At 45.8% G+C, this 12703-nt stretch overlaps 1 protein-coding gene across 2 annotated transcripts in view; it reads right to left on the reverse strand.

The window, feature by feature from the left end:
* Positions 1–4672: 4672 nt before the first annotated feature.
* Positions 4673–12703, reverse strand: part of POLR1E (polymerase (RNA) I polypeptide E, 53kDa) — a 16662-nt gene continuing 8631 nt past the window's right edge. For both annotated transcript variants that reach the window (XM_012656886.1, XM_012656892.1), the window contains 6 exons: positions 11742–11849; positions 11046–11142; positions 8901–9034; positions 7548–7629; positions 6621–6752; positions 4673–5056 (listed from right to left, as the gene is read on the reverse strand). In XM_012656886.1, the coding sequence (XP_012512340.1) occupies positions 4897–5056; positions 6621–6752; positions 7548–7629; positions 8901–9034; positions 11046–11142; positions 11742–11849 (713 nt within the window). In that variant the 3' untranslated portion in view covers positions 4673–4896. The remainder of the gene's footprint in view (positions 5057–6620; positions 6753–7547; positions 7630–8900; positions 9035–11045; positions 11143–11741; positions 11850–12703) is intronic.

Genomic DNA, 12703 nt, shown 5'->3' on the forward strand with positions numbered 1-12703 from the left:
GGAATCATCATAGCTCACAGCAACCTCAAACTCCTGGGCTCAAGGGATCCTCCTGCCTCAGCCTCCCAAGTAGCTGGGACTACAGGCACATGCCACCATGCCCAGGTAATTTTTCTATATTTAGCAGAGACGGGGTCTCGCTTTTGCTTAGGCTGGTCTAGAACTCCTTGAGCTCCAGTGATCCTCCCACCTCGGCCTCCCAGAGTGCTACGATTACAAGCGTGAGCCACCATGCCAAGCCCGGCCTCTAATCAACATTAAAATAAAATATTACAATGAAAATATTCACCAGTTGTGGTAAGTACTTAAAAATATTTGCTGCCTTTCCCAGGGATAATTACACACCCCTATCCCATTGATATTAAGAGTGGCCATGTGACCTGAGTAGGACAACGAATGAGCATAAGTGGTTAATCACTTCTGGACAGAAGCTTCAAAGGCCAGCACGACTTGCCCTGTTCCTTCTCCCTCTGCCAGTAGACCCTACTGGTCAGATGGAGCTGCTTGCAGATGTGTATCACAAGCAAATAAACCTTTCCTGGAGGTTGACATCTGAGGGTCATTTGTTACTGCAGTTTAGCCTAACCAGCTAACGTGAGTATTTTGATACATCCCTGTGCCACCTAAAATCATCTAAAGTTCCATCGGTATGTTAAACACTGACTTGGTGAGGTCACTGTCCCCATTTTATACAAGAGGAATAGAGGCTCTGAATGATGCTTCTTAAGACCAGAAGGTGAAAGTTCACTATCAGATGGCAAGAGCTTGCAGGTAGGAGAGAGGTGAGGAGGGCTGATCCCTGGGGCCCAGGTAGCAGCAAAAAGAACAGCTGTGACACACACAAGCTCCCACCAAGTCATTTGGAGGTAGACATGGGAGGAACAGAACACCCACCCTAGCTCTTTTGTGGTTGGGGAAGAACAGGGAAGTGAGATGCTTTGCAGGAGGCTGCACTGCTGGAGGGGCAGGGCTCACCACCCTCCAACAGGCCAGACCTGCCCAAGAGAACCTAGTCATCTGGTTTTTCCCTAATCTCCTTAGTCAACACTGTGAAACACCTTCCCTGATCTCTTCAAATATCAGTTAAGTACTCCTCCATGTTCCATACTCACCTACCCCCATGTCACCCCCATGGTGGCACTGAGTCCTGTTTTACATCTGTTGGTTTGTCTGACACCCCCCAGCCCCAGTGCCCTGAGAGTGCAGGGACTCCGCCATCTTCTTCACTGTTGATCCTCTATGCCCAGCACAGAGCAAGGCTCGCTAACGGATGGATGGGCAGGCAGATGAAGAAACAAACCCAACTCCATTCCTACCATCTCCACCTTCTGGAGCCCCGAAAGGCCATCTCTTCCCTGTGTTCTGTGACAACTCTACAGAGAATTACAGAGCATCCTCATCCCCTCTGCCCTGCTCCTGGGTTCTTACATGCCACTCTGCAGAGTGTCTCCTCACCATCTTAGTCTTTTTTTCTAAACCCATTCCAGTGGCCTGGGTGGGTATGGGAGAACTTAAAGGTCAGGTGTCCTGTCCTGCATCTCAGGAGGTATGTCCCAGCTCTATGGATAGCACTTAGGGAACTGAAGAATTCTCTAAGGTACCCTTTCCTTGGGGTCATTTGCTTTCAGTCTTCAGTAGCTAAGTCCCCTTCCTCCCTCTCCCACCGCCCCCCAGGGTAACTTGCCACAGGGGAAGGCTTAACCATGGTGCAGAGCTCACAAGAGGTCCTAGCTGACTCCCACCCAAGCAGCTTACACTGTGTCCTCCCTGGCCTTCCCTGCTGGTCGGGCAGGCCCAAACAGACGTCTGCTGATGAGAGTGTACAAGCACAACAAACACCAACACGATTTCATCATCTAGGCTCCAAGTCCTGTTGAGGCCACTGCCCTGCGTCCAAAGGAGTTCCTAAGTCCAGGCAATGGTGGACATGGCGTGGCCAGGCCAGACAAGACAGAGTTGGGGCTTGGAACAGAAGATGAGACTACACTGTCCTCAGCAGCAGCCCTGGGCCCACCTTCTTCCCTCCCCTGACAGCAGAGAGGGCTTCTCTCCAAATGGTCCTCATGCCAGGGCTCGCATGGGGCCTGATGGGCTTATTCCAACCCTGAGCAGCCTCCTAAGACAAGCATGCTCACCCACAGTACCTTCTCACTGGTGTCCAGAACTCTGCAGGGTGTGATGCTTGGACACAGCATCACCTCTGTGTTGCTCCTGCCAAAAATGTAAATTCTGAGTCCAATCATAGGGAAGCACCAGACAAACCCACATGGAGGGACACACTACAAAATAACCAACCTCACTCTTCAAAATGTCAAGGCCAAGAAAGTCAAAGGCCGAGGAACTGTTTCAGGTTAAGTAAGACCAAAGAGGCATGATGATCGGCAAAACTTGAACTGTGGGCCTAGATAATAGTACTGTATCACTGTTGCTTTTTCTGTGTTAGAGAAACATGTACTATGGTTATGGAAGAGAAAGTCTTATTCTTAGGCTATACCCATGGAAGTATTCATGGATAAAAGGGTGGGATGTTCTTCTCAAATGGTTCAAAGAGAAATCTAATAATGTATAAAGCAAATAATGGGACACAGTATTAACAGTTGGAGAATCGGGGTAAAGAATATACAGGAGTTCTTTAAACTATGAATCACCAGCAGCTAGTTCATAGATCCCTTTCAGTGAGGACACTGGGCGACATTCTGGCAAATAACTTGGTAAAATCAAGGTATCCTCTGTGAATGTGTTAGTAAATAAATGGGTGTCTAGAGCTAGAAGAAACCTAGTACAATTCCATTATTCTACGAGTGTTTACTGCCTAATAACCTTGCCAAGGAAGGAAAGCGCACTTCATGTACTATGACTCATTCAACAGACAATGGCCACTTAATGTGTTAGGCTGAATAAGCACCCTCTTTTGAGCCTTCCAAACTTATTTCAAACTCATTTCAGCCTCTCACAAACCTCAATGTATAGAAATTTGCTTTCAGTCAACCTCTGGGAATGCATCCCTTGCATTTTAGTGAGCTACACCTGTCACCCAGGATAAATATTTATCTGCCATCCTAGACTCTCCCTATCAATATTAGCAATCTGTGCAGGTGACTGAAGACAGGCCAGGACAGAGGTCCCCACTAAGACAGAGGTTGCTCAGAGGGGCCCAGTCAAATGCTGTGGGCCAAACAGTCCCAGAAATTAAGCCTCAACATATCAAACTCATCAGAATCTAAAAAGTATTCACAAAAACACGGTCTACCCTACAAGCACATTTAGGAGTCCTTTTCTCACAAAAAGGTATTAATAGTTTTTCCCGACGTGGAGTCACATACTTGATTTTCACAATAGCTTAGATAAAGAAAAAGAAGAGGCATGTAGATTTCCTGCTCACACCTCGGCTGGAGGGAGACAAAGTAATAAGCTGCACGTGTCCCCTACCGAGGGTCAGAGACCAATGGAGACACAAGAGAGAAGCATGGCAAAAACACATCTTAGGCAGTCTTGCCACAGAAGTGGCTCTGTTAACATCCCAGAGCTCAAAGACAATAAGGACCACCTGTCCCTAAAGCTCATCCAAGACTCATTTCCACTGTGATTCCCTAACAGACAGCTCAGCTGTGTGTAAATTTCCTCCTCTCAGTTTTCAGGGAGCTGGGCTGTCTCCCTTCACTGATCCAGCCTCCCAGACGCAGAGCACCACAGATCACAGCTGTTCCCACTGCCTCAGAAGAGCCCTGGACATCAGAGACAGGGCCTGGGCCTTCCTGTCACATTCCTGTCTTCATAGCACCCACCTGGACACAGGCTGTTCTATCTCCCCAGTGGCAGGTACATCCATTCACCTCCTGTAACTAGAGGCTGGAGAGCTGAAACTTATTTCCAAGACTCCCTTGCTGCTGGAATTCTAGATGCAAACGAGGCTCCTATGTATACTCTCACAGAAGGAAACGAGGCCGGCCTCCTGATCTTTTGGCTGCTGGTGCTAACAAGCAAGGGGGTGGACATGTAGGTACTGGAGGCATGGGTGGCTGAACTCAGCATTCCAGCGTCAAGTCTCCAGCTTCACAAATTCAAGAAGCAGCTGTGGGGCGGAAGTGGCTTCTTGATCTCCAATGGCAACCCCAGCAGTGTGCTCTTGAATTCGGCAGTTCCAGAGGCAACTCCTGATTCCCAGTGCTCCAGCCCTTCTAACAATTTGGTAGCACTTTATCTGTGTATTAAACTCCTTTCTTCTTAAGATATCTAGATCAACTGTTTTCTGTACTGAACTCTGAATGATGCATCCTCCTCAAAGTGTGGTGGCTTTCCAAGCTGACCGCGGCCCTCTACGTGGCCTCAGCCAGGCAGAGACAGCGGGGTCATCGCTTCCTTCGACTTGGCTCCACATGATCACAGGAGGCTGCAAGTCAGCCTGCTGCAGCAACCCCATCACACTGCTGACCCACAGTCAGCTACTGATAAAGCCTGAAGCCTCCTTTTCCAGCCCTGCCGGGTGAGATCCTCCTCCTCACCATGCAGTGCCCTGGCCCTCGCGGACCCAAGCACAGCACTTCAAATTTCTCTTTATAAACCATCATCCATCATCTTGACTCAGGGTTCAGCCTGGTGAGATCTTTTGACTCCAGCTTCCCCAGGCCCCACCCTCCCAGATCCCCACACATGTGAACCAACATGAGAAACATCTGCCATTTATAATCACTGCAACACCAAAGAAGGGAGATGAAGTCCAACTTGGCTGTCACTTTCTATTTCTGTGTTAGACAACCATGACTGGGATGCTGGCTTCTGGCTTCATACCTGTGCCAAAGCATGGCTTGTTTTTTCCTTCCTTTTTAAAAATAAAAATGGAAATCAACAGAACCAGTGGCTATGATGTGGTCAAAATGCTGTCTGAAAAGCACACATCTAAGTAATTCTTCTCCGCTTTGACAGGCGGTCCAACGTCTGTGCTGGAGGCAGCGGGATGGACAGAGTGCCCAGTTTGTGATCCTCTTCCCCAGCAGCAGCCAGAGACACCCTTTTTTTAGAGATCTTCAGCCTCATGGCTTTTGCTATCTCCATCATCCTAAGGAAGAAATAAACAGAGCAAATGGAGAGAGACCCCTCAGTGTGGCCATTCTGGCAGGTTTGGTAGGAGGGAGCAGCACATTCATGCTCCAGGCCCTGAAGACAGAATCCCAAATGTGGCCAGAAGGAGTAAAGCCTCCAGCAGAGAGGCAGGCGGGATCCCCCCACTCCCATCCCCGAGAGCTGTCAAACAAATTCATTTTCATGTGTCACCGTTAGAAAACCAGGGTATCTAGACCCCTATGAGTAACTTTCTTTACCTCCTATAACCAAACTATAAAAGCAGCCAGGATTGAGCACGTGATAGAATTTGACAGCTTCTGAGTACCTGTTCTCTTTTATTTTTCAACCTCGCTGCCCGTGGGAATGCTGTTTGTGGACAGCCCTGAGAACAATCCCCCAAGTGCAGCTCCTCAACTGAATCCAAACTTCACAGAAAAAATCCGTTTATTAAAAGGATTTGTTCTGTAAAATTTGGATTTAGTCAAAAGACTACACTCAAGGATCTAGAAAGCCACATGTAGCCCTGAGGCCACAGGTTCCCCACCCCTGGGAGGTGTTTTAATAGGTTTTTTTTAGAACACCATCTGGGTCCTTGGATGTCAGATGTCTCAAAAACACAACGGCCACCTGACCCCACAGTTCAGGTTCCTGGGAAGCTCTGCCCGCTGCTGTCTGAATCCCTCTGCAAGGCTAGAAGGAGCCTGAAAGGTCATCTATCTCTACCAGCTCTTCCCATCTGGTCAGAGAAGCTCGAACGTGACATCTCTGCTAACCAGTGGCTCTGCCTTGCCTTGAACACCTCCCCTGACAGGCCCTTCCATCTGATTCTGAGAAAGCTCTTCTTATTAAGCTGAAGTTAGGCTCTCCTATAACTTCCAGCCCCAGGTTCCACCCCTGAGAACCACACAGAATCCCTCTCCCCAGTGCCAGCAATTCAGAGAATGGAGGCTGCTCAATTACTCAGGAATGAAATGCTATGGAAAGGCTCAGGTCTGAAGCCCAGTGACTCCCCTCTTGGTTGTGTGACTTGAGGAAGTCATTTACTTTTCCGAACCTGAGATTATTCAATTGTTTTTAGGGAAATCAGTGAGATAATGACATAGTTTAGCACTGTGCCTAGCAAAGGTACTCAGTAATATCTAGTTGCTCCTTCATCCAATGATTCGTTCACTGAAAATTATCCTCTGGTCCCAAGTTTTTCCCATATTAAGGCATTAACTGCCACACTAGAAAAAAAATTTTCCTTGAGGCCACGGTGTTTTATTACAAAAACAGAATAAAAACTTCAAAAACAAAATGATCCTTTCTAATTTAATGAAAAACTTTTTATTTTTTATTGTTGTCTGTGTACGGGTTATATGCAACTTGAAAAATAGTTCTCTCAGCTCCCAAGGTGAAGAGACGTGTGAGTTACATACGCTTCACGAGGCCCTGGGCTCAAAACTCAAAATTGTGAGTTAAATACAACTCACATGGCAGTTAATGTGTTAAAACATCCCCATGGTACTAGAAATACACCAAGGGACCATACAGGGAGCTTTTTATTCTGCTGTGCTCACCTTCTCTCACTGAGCTTCAGGTCCCTCTGTAACACTGTCAGGTCAATCTGGAAGTTGTTTATGTGCAAGGCAAGTATGATCACATATGCAGTAATCTTCGCCTTCATAGAATCCGAAATTAAGTTCCGTAAACTGCAAAATCAGTGGCAACAAAGGAGAAACAAAATTAAACTCCAAAAAATTTCCCCAAAAGTAAAATAAAAACATCCAAGCCTATTCTCATATGTATTCACTGTCTTCCCAACTTGGGGAAAGGAAAAGGAATTTGGGCAACATTCTTTGTCCCTTCCAAGGTACCCAAATCTCACACACAGTAGAGCAGTGTGCTAATCCCAGTGATTCCTCTGAGTGGGACAGAGAAAGGTGCACCTACACTCTCCCCAGACACTGTGGAGCTTCACATTGGTGAGGACCCTCTGAGCCTGTTGCTGCCTGCCCAGCAGGGCTGCTGGGAAAAGTCATCGCAAACTCAGTTGCTCACAATTATTCTTAGCACAGTCAGGAGCAGGAAACACACTCCAAGCAAATGGCAGAAAGGAAGCCCAGGGTGCTGCTTCGGGTCTTTCCCCAAAGTCTTCACCTTGGCTTGCCCTTTCCTGCAACGCTGCCTTTCCACAGAACACTAGCTCTGTGGGCCATCAGGAAAGGCTCCTTGAAAGAAGTATGTGAAGTGAAACAAATCTAATTGCAGGATGTCCCAGAGCCTGTCATATTCCCAAAAGATAGTGTGAACTTTTCCAAGGGGGGACAGAGTATGTGATATATAGTGTTTCTTAAACTTGCTGGACCCAGAGCTCCTTCCAAAGGCAGTGATCTCTTCAGCACCACATCTCTTAGGACATGGAATTGAATCCGAGCCCCTACTCTTAACTCCCACTCCCCACCTGCTTCTCCTTCACAGGCACAACCCCCAGAAACTACCCCTACCTGCCGTTGTTGTAAGTCAAGCAGGTGAAGTGCTTCAGCAGTTTGGTGTTGATGATGTGTGGAACTCCAGGTCCCAGGGCACCTATGACAGAAAGCTGAGTTTCATCAATTTGTCTCAAAACCTTCAGCCACGCCTCAACCATGAGCTGGGAGAAGAGGCCAACAGCTGGGCTGCTGTAATGAACTGAGCCAGGTGGTAGGAGAAGCAGGGGCCCATGAAACAAAACAGCTGCTTCAAAATAAAAATATGCTCAGGTGTGTTTCCGCCTGCAGATCGTAGGTGCAAAGAGATATTTGTGATGGGGCAGCGACAGGAAAGAAAAAACACTCGAATGAGGCCAAGGACACTGAATTACTAAGATGTTAGAAGACAAATAAATTGTGCAGAAAGCCCAGGAAAATAGGGAGATTTAAACCTGAGAATAAGAACTAAGCAGATACAGCCACATGCCGTTTCAGTCAACATCAGACCTCATATACGATCGTGTTCCCAAAAGATTGTAACACCATATTTTGACTGTACTCTTTCTATGTGTAGACATGGTTAGATACACAAATACTTCCTTACCATCAGTAAAGTAACATGCTGTACAGGTTTGTAGCCTAGGAGTGATAGGTTATACTATATAGCTTAGGTGTGTAGTAGGTGTGTAGTAGGCTATACCATCCAGGTTTGTGTAAGTACACGCTAACAATGCATATCCCTGTCATTAAGCAATACACAACGACACTGAAAAATATGAATATAATCTCTTAGGAGCCCAATCACAGTAACAATGACTGAATATACCTTGTGCCTAAAACCACAGATGACTCCTGCTGGGTTCCAACTCTGGGTGGGTGTGAGTTGGTGGCACCACAAATGGCCCTAGCTGCTGGCGATACTGGGGTAACTATTAGAAACCAACTCTCTCCTCTGTTAGTCAGAACTAAGTTGACAACACAAACCTGCCACAAGCCTTCATAAGCTCTATATATATATATAAATAAACTTACATTTGTTCTAACAGTCTCTTAAAGTTTTCATTTCATTTGACCTTGATACTATACTTTGCCTAATGCAGAAAAGAAGTAGTGACTGTCATTATCTCTGGAAAGGCCCTGAGCAATCATATAATCCAACTGTCCCCATGTTCACAAGAGAAAACAGTTCCAGAGAGAAAAAAGAGCTTGGCAAATCCTCTCAGCATGTCAGCAGTACCAACAGGAATCTCACTGTTAGACAGTGACAGTCTAAAAACAGTCTAAAAACTTAGACACATCCATTCTCTTCTCTCATTAAAGCTGATCTAAGAATTATAAACAAATAAAGGGGTGGAAATAACTAGAATAAAATGTCTACCATGGGCTTACTTTTCCGCTTAATCACTCTCTGAGCTCGAAATTTGATGAGGGTGTCCAGAAACCATATGCATCGGGCCTGCCGGTCTCGGCTCTCCTCATTTGATGGCAAAGACTTCAACGCTTCTATGACAAAGGAACAGTGGCTGAAAGAAGAAAGGGAAAGGAGCCATGTGTCCGGGAAAGACAGCTCACAGTGAGAACAGCAGGCACCCTAGGGGTGCACACTCCTTACGACAGGAGGAACCAGCGGCGAAGGGCCAGAGAGTAAATATTTTAGGCTTTGTGGGTCATATAACCTCTGTTGCAACTACTCAACTCCACTGTTTAGTGCAAAAGCAGCCATAGATACTATTTAAGTAAGAGAATAGGGCTGTGTTCCAGTAACACGTGATTTACACTTTACTTGCAGGCAGCAGGCCAGACTTGGCACATGGGCTATAGTTTGTTGTCTCCTGGTTTAGTGGGCAGGAGTATAGGCTCTGGAGTCAGACTGCCTGGGTTTGAATCCCTTATCTGCCATCTAATGGCTTGGGCAAGTTTCTCCACACCTCTGTGCCCTGGCTTCTTCATCTATAAATTGGGGCCTATGAAAGTAGAGGTACTCTCCTCCTAAGGATTTTTTCTGAATTAAAAGAGACAATGCAGGCTGGATGCTATGGCTCATTCCTGTAATCCCAGCACTTTGGGAGGCTGAGGCAGGAGGATTGCTTGAGGCCAGGAGTTTGAGACCAGCCTGGGCAATATAGCAAGACCCCATCGCTATGAAAAATTTAAAAAGAAATTAGCCAGGCATGGTAGCATGAGCCTATAGTCCCACCTACTTGGGAGGCTGAGGTAGGGGGATTGCTTGAGCCCAGGAGTTCAAGGCTGCAGTGAGTTATGATCAGGCCACTGTACTCTGGCCTGGGTGACAGAGCAAGACACTGTCTCAAAAAAAAAAACCAGAGATAACACAAGCAAGTACACTGCTTGGCATGAAGTAAGAGCTCAATCAATGTTTGCTATTCTTTTACTACCAAGATCCTGCACTTGCAGAAATAAAAAGCTATTCAAGAACATCTCAAAGCAGCCTCATTTTATAGATGGGGAAGATCCTGTAGCACTTCAGGGCAGAGCTCAGGGACTCAGTTCTCAGACCCTCAGCCCACAGCTCATTCCTGCATCTGATCCTGAGTCACAATCACATAGAGACAACTAAGAACTAGTAAGGAGCTCTTTTTTAGAAATGGATCTTTGGAGAGAAAAAAAAAGCACTTTCCAAGTGGCTTTGGATTCCAATGACCAATAAAATTTCAAAACAAAAATTGGAGGAACCAACATAGGGCTGACAACTCTTTATTTTCTCAAGATGAAACAATAAAAAGAAAGAACTCAAAAGCAAAAAATCCTGCATCATCATGAAAGAAAAGCTGTTTTATGGCAAAAGGGGGCCAGGTGTGGTGGCTCATGCCTGCAATCCTAGCACTCTGGGAAGCTGAGGCAGGATCATCTGAGCTCAGCAGTTCAACACCAGCCTGAGCAAGAGCAAGACCCCATTCTCTACTAAAAATAGAAAAAGTAGCCAGGCGTTGTGGCACACCTGTAGTTCCAGCTACTCAGGAGGCTGAAGCAGGAGGGTCGCTTCAGCCCATGAGTTTGAGGTTGCAGTGGGCTATGATGATGCCACTGCACTCTAGCCATGGCGACAGAGCAAGACCCTGTCTCAAAAAAAAAAAAAAGGCAAAAGGGGGGTAGAGGAAATAATCTCTGAACTATGTAAAATACATAAATTTAACTTTAGAAAAGCTCACCTAGCATATCATCACAGAGAAACTGTCACTTCCGCGGACACCATTCCTAGGCCAGCATTTCAGCCTGGCCAGTGACAATCAGCATCAGCATGACACTGGAGGACACAGGCTAGCTCTGGGTCCCAGTCCCAGACTACAAGGCCTTACCACCCTCTGCCCAGCTGCACTCAGAGGCCAACTCTGTCTCTTGAATGCTAACCACAGCTCCTGGAAGCCCCAACATTCAAGAAAACACCGGCTCCTTCACGCTCGAATCTGAACAGACATAGCTCTTCACTGACTGACACGCAAAAGTCCTGCTTGGTGTCTATTATTGTGTCCCAACATCATTTCCCAGACTCCCCATCTGCCCAAGTGGGAGTACCTGTTCTCTTCAATCATCTTCAGTATCTCTTCTGATGTGATGTTCCTGAAAGCTTCAGATGGGCTCTGAAGAGCCTCGTACTCCACAGGGGAAAGAACTAGTTACAGGTGAAGAACATAATCCAAGTAAAATGGAAACAGCCAGCTAGCTAGATTGTCTCATAGTGGCCCCATTTAGATACATAAAAACTGAGGCTCAGAGAGGGGAAAATCACACAGGGCAGATCATATCAGGGCAGAGCTGAGGGACTCAGTTTTCAAACTCCAGCCCAGAGCTGGTTCCCTGCCTGGCATTTCTGCCTTCTCTTTCTTATCACAAAGCCACTGCAGGCATTTTCCATCTGACCAGAGCCAACTAGTGAAATTCTAAGCTCCAGCCATTCCTGTTACAAGAATGATCTGCCCAACTTTGGGCACTGGCCAACTCCAAAGTTATGCTAAGACTATTTGTGGAGAGTGACCCTCCCAGGTCTGAGTTGTGGACATTTGGCATTTTGCTAAAGAATGGGTCCATCAGCTAGTGAGGAAGCCTAGTTGATCTTCTGGCAATAGAACTGGGGCAACTGCAAAGGTTTGGATGTAGCTTTTGTGAATGTCACGGGGCCACACACGCCCTTCAGAGATCCTGGCTATGCCATTCATGTGCAAACATCCCAACTTGTGAAATAAGGCAGCTTTTCTACCACAAGAAGGATACGATCTTGAAACTTATACACATCTTCAGGCTTGGCTGCATCAGCATAGCAGTGAGGAAGGCAGAGAGAGTCATCTTGCAAGTCATTGTGGATGGCATCACTGACCAGCGCTTTTCAAAAAAGGAAAAATTAGTGTCAGTATCACCCTGTTTGGTTCAGGTTCCCTAATACACTCTGTAGTCTGTCCAGACAAGACCATAAATGGTCCAGAAATCCCAAGTCTGATGCTTCTGCCGAAGTGACACAACCTCTCCATCAGGCTCCAGGACTACCACGTTCACTCATGAAGCAAACACTAACCAAGCCCCAGAGGAGGTACATGACTCCCCTCAAGTAACTTGCAGCAGTTGGGAGAGAAAGATATGCTAATAAACATTTACAATACAATATGAGAGAAGCCAAACATTAGGGATATTCAAAATAGCCTTTAACAGCTTAACTTCTAGAAAATTTTGCCAGATATTATGAATAAAAAAACCCTCAGAATATAAAACTGTAACTGTCCTAGAAGAATAACCATGTAAGAAATATGCACATAGACAAGGATGACAAAGAAAACAGAAAAATTCTAAGTTGGACTGGTAGAATGAAGGGAATATGAATTATTTTTCTTTTTAAATGTCCTTTAATATCTGAGAATAAACTTAATAAAAATTTTTTTTTAATTTAAAGTGTGTCTTTGCTTAAATGGAGAGACCTACTTCCACATTTCTGGAGAGGAAAACACAATTGTAAAGAGTTGATTCTCCCCATATAAATACCAATTGGATTTTTGAGAGAATGTGACAAAATAATTTTTTTAAGATCACCTGAAAAACCATGTTAAACAGCCAATACATTTTTGAAAAATAAAAATGAAGGTGGAGAATGAATTTGCCCTATCAGACACTAAACCAGATTATAAGGCTACTGTAATCGAAAGAGCCTCGTGCTGCTACACGAACAGCCAGTCAGAACAATGGAG

The sequence above is a fragment of the Propithecus coquereli genome, unplaced genomic scaffold, assembly GCF_000956105.1.
Source record: "Propithecus coquereli isolate 6110/MARCELLA unplaced genomic scaffold, Pcoq_1.0 Scaffold114, whole genome shotgun sequence".
NCBI lineage: Eukaryota > Metazoa > Chordata > Mammalia > Primates > Indriidae > Propithecus > Propithecus coquereli.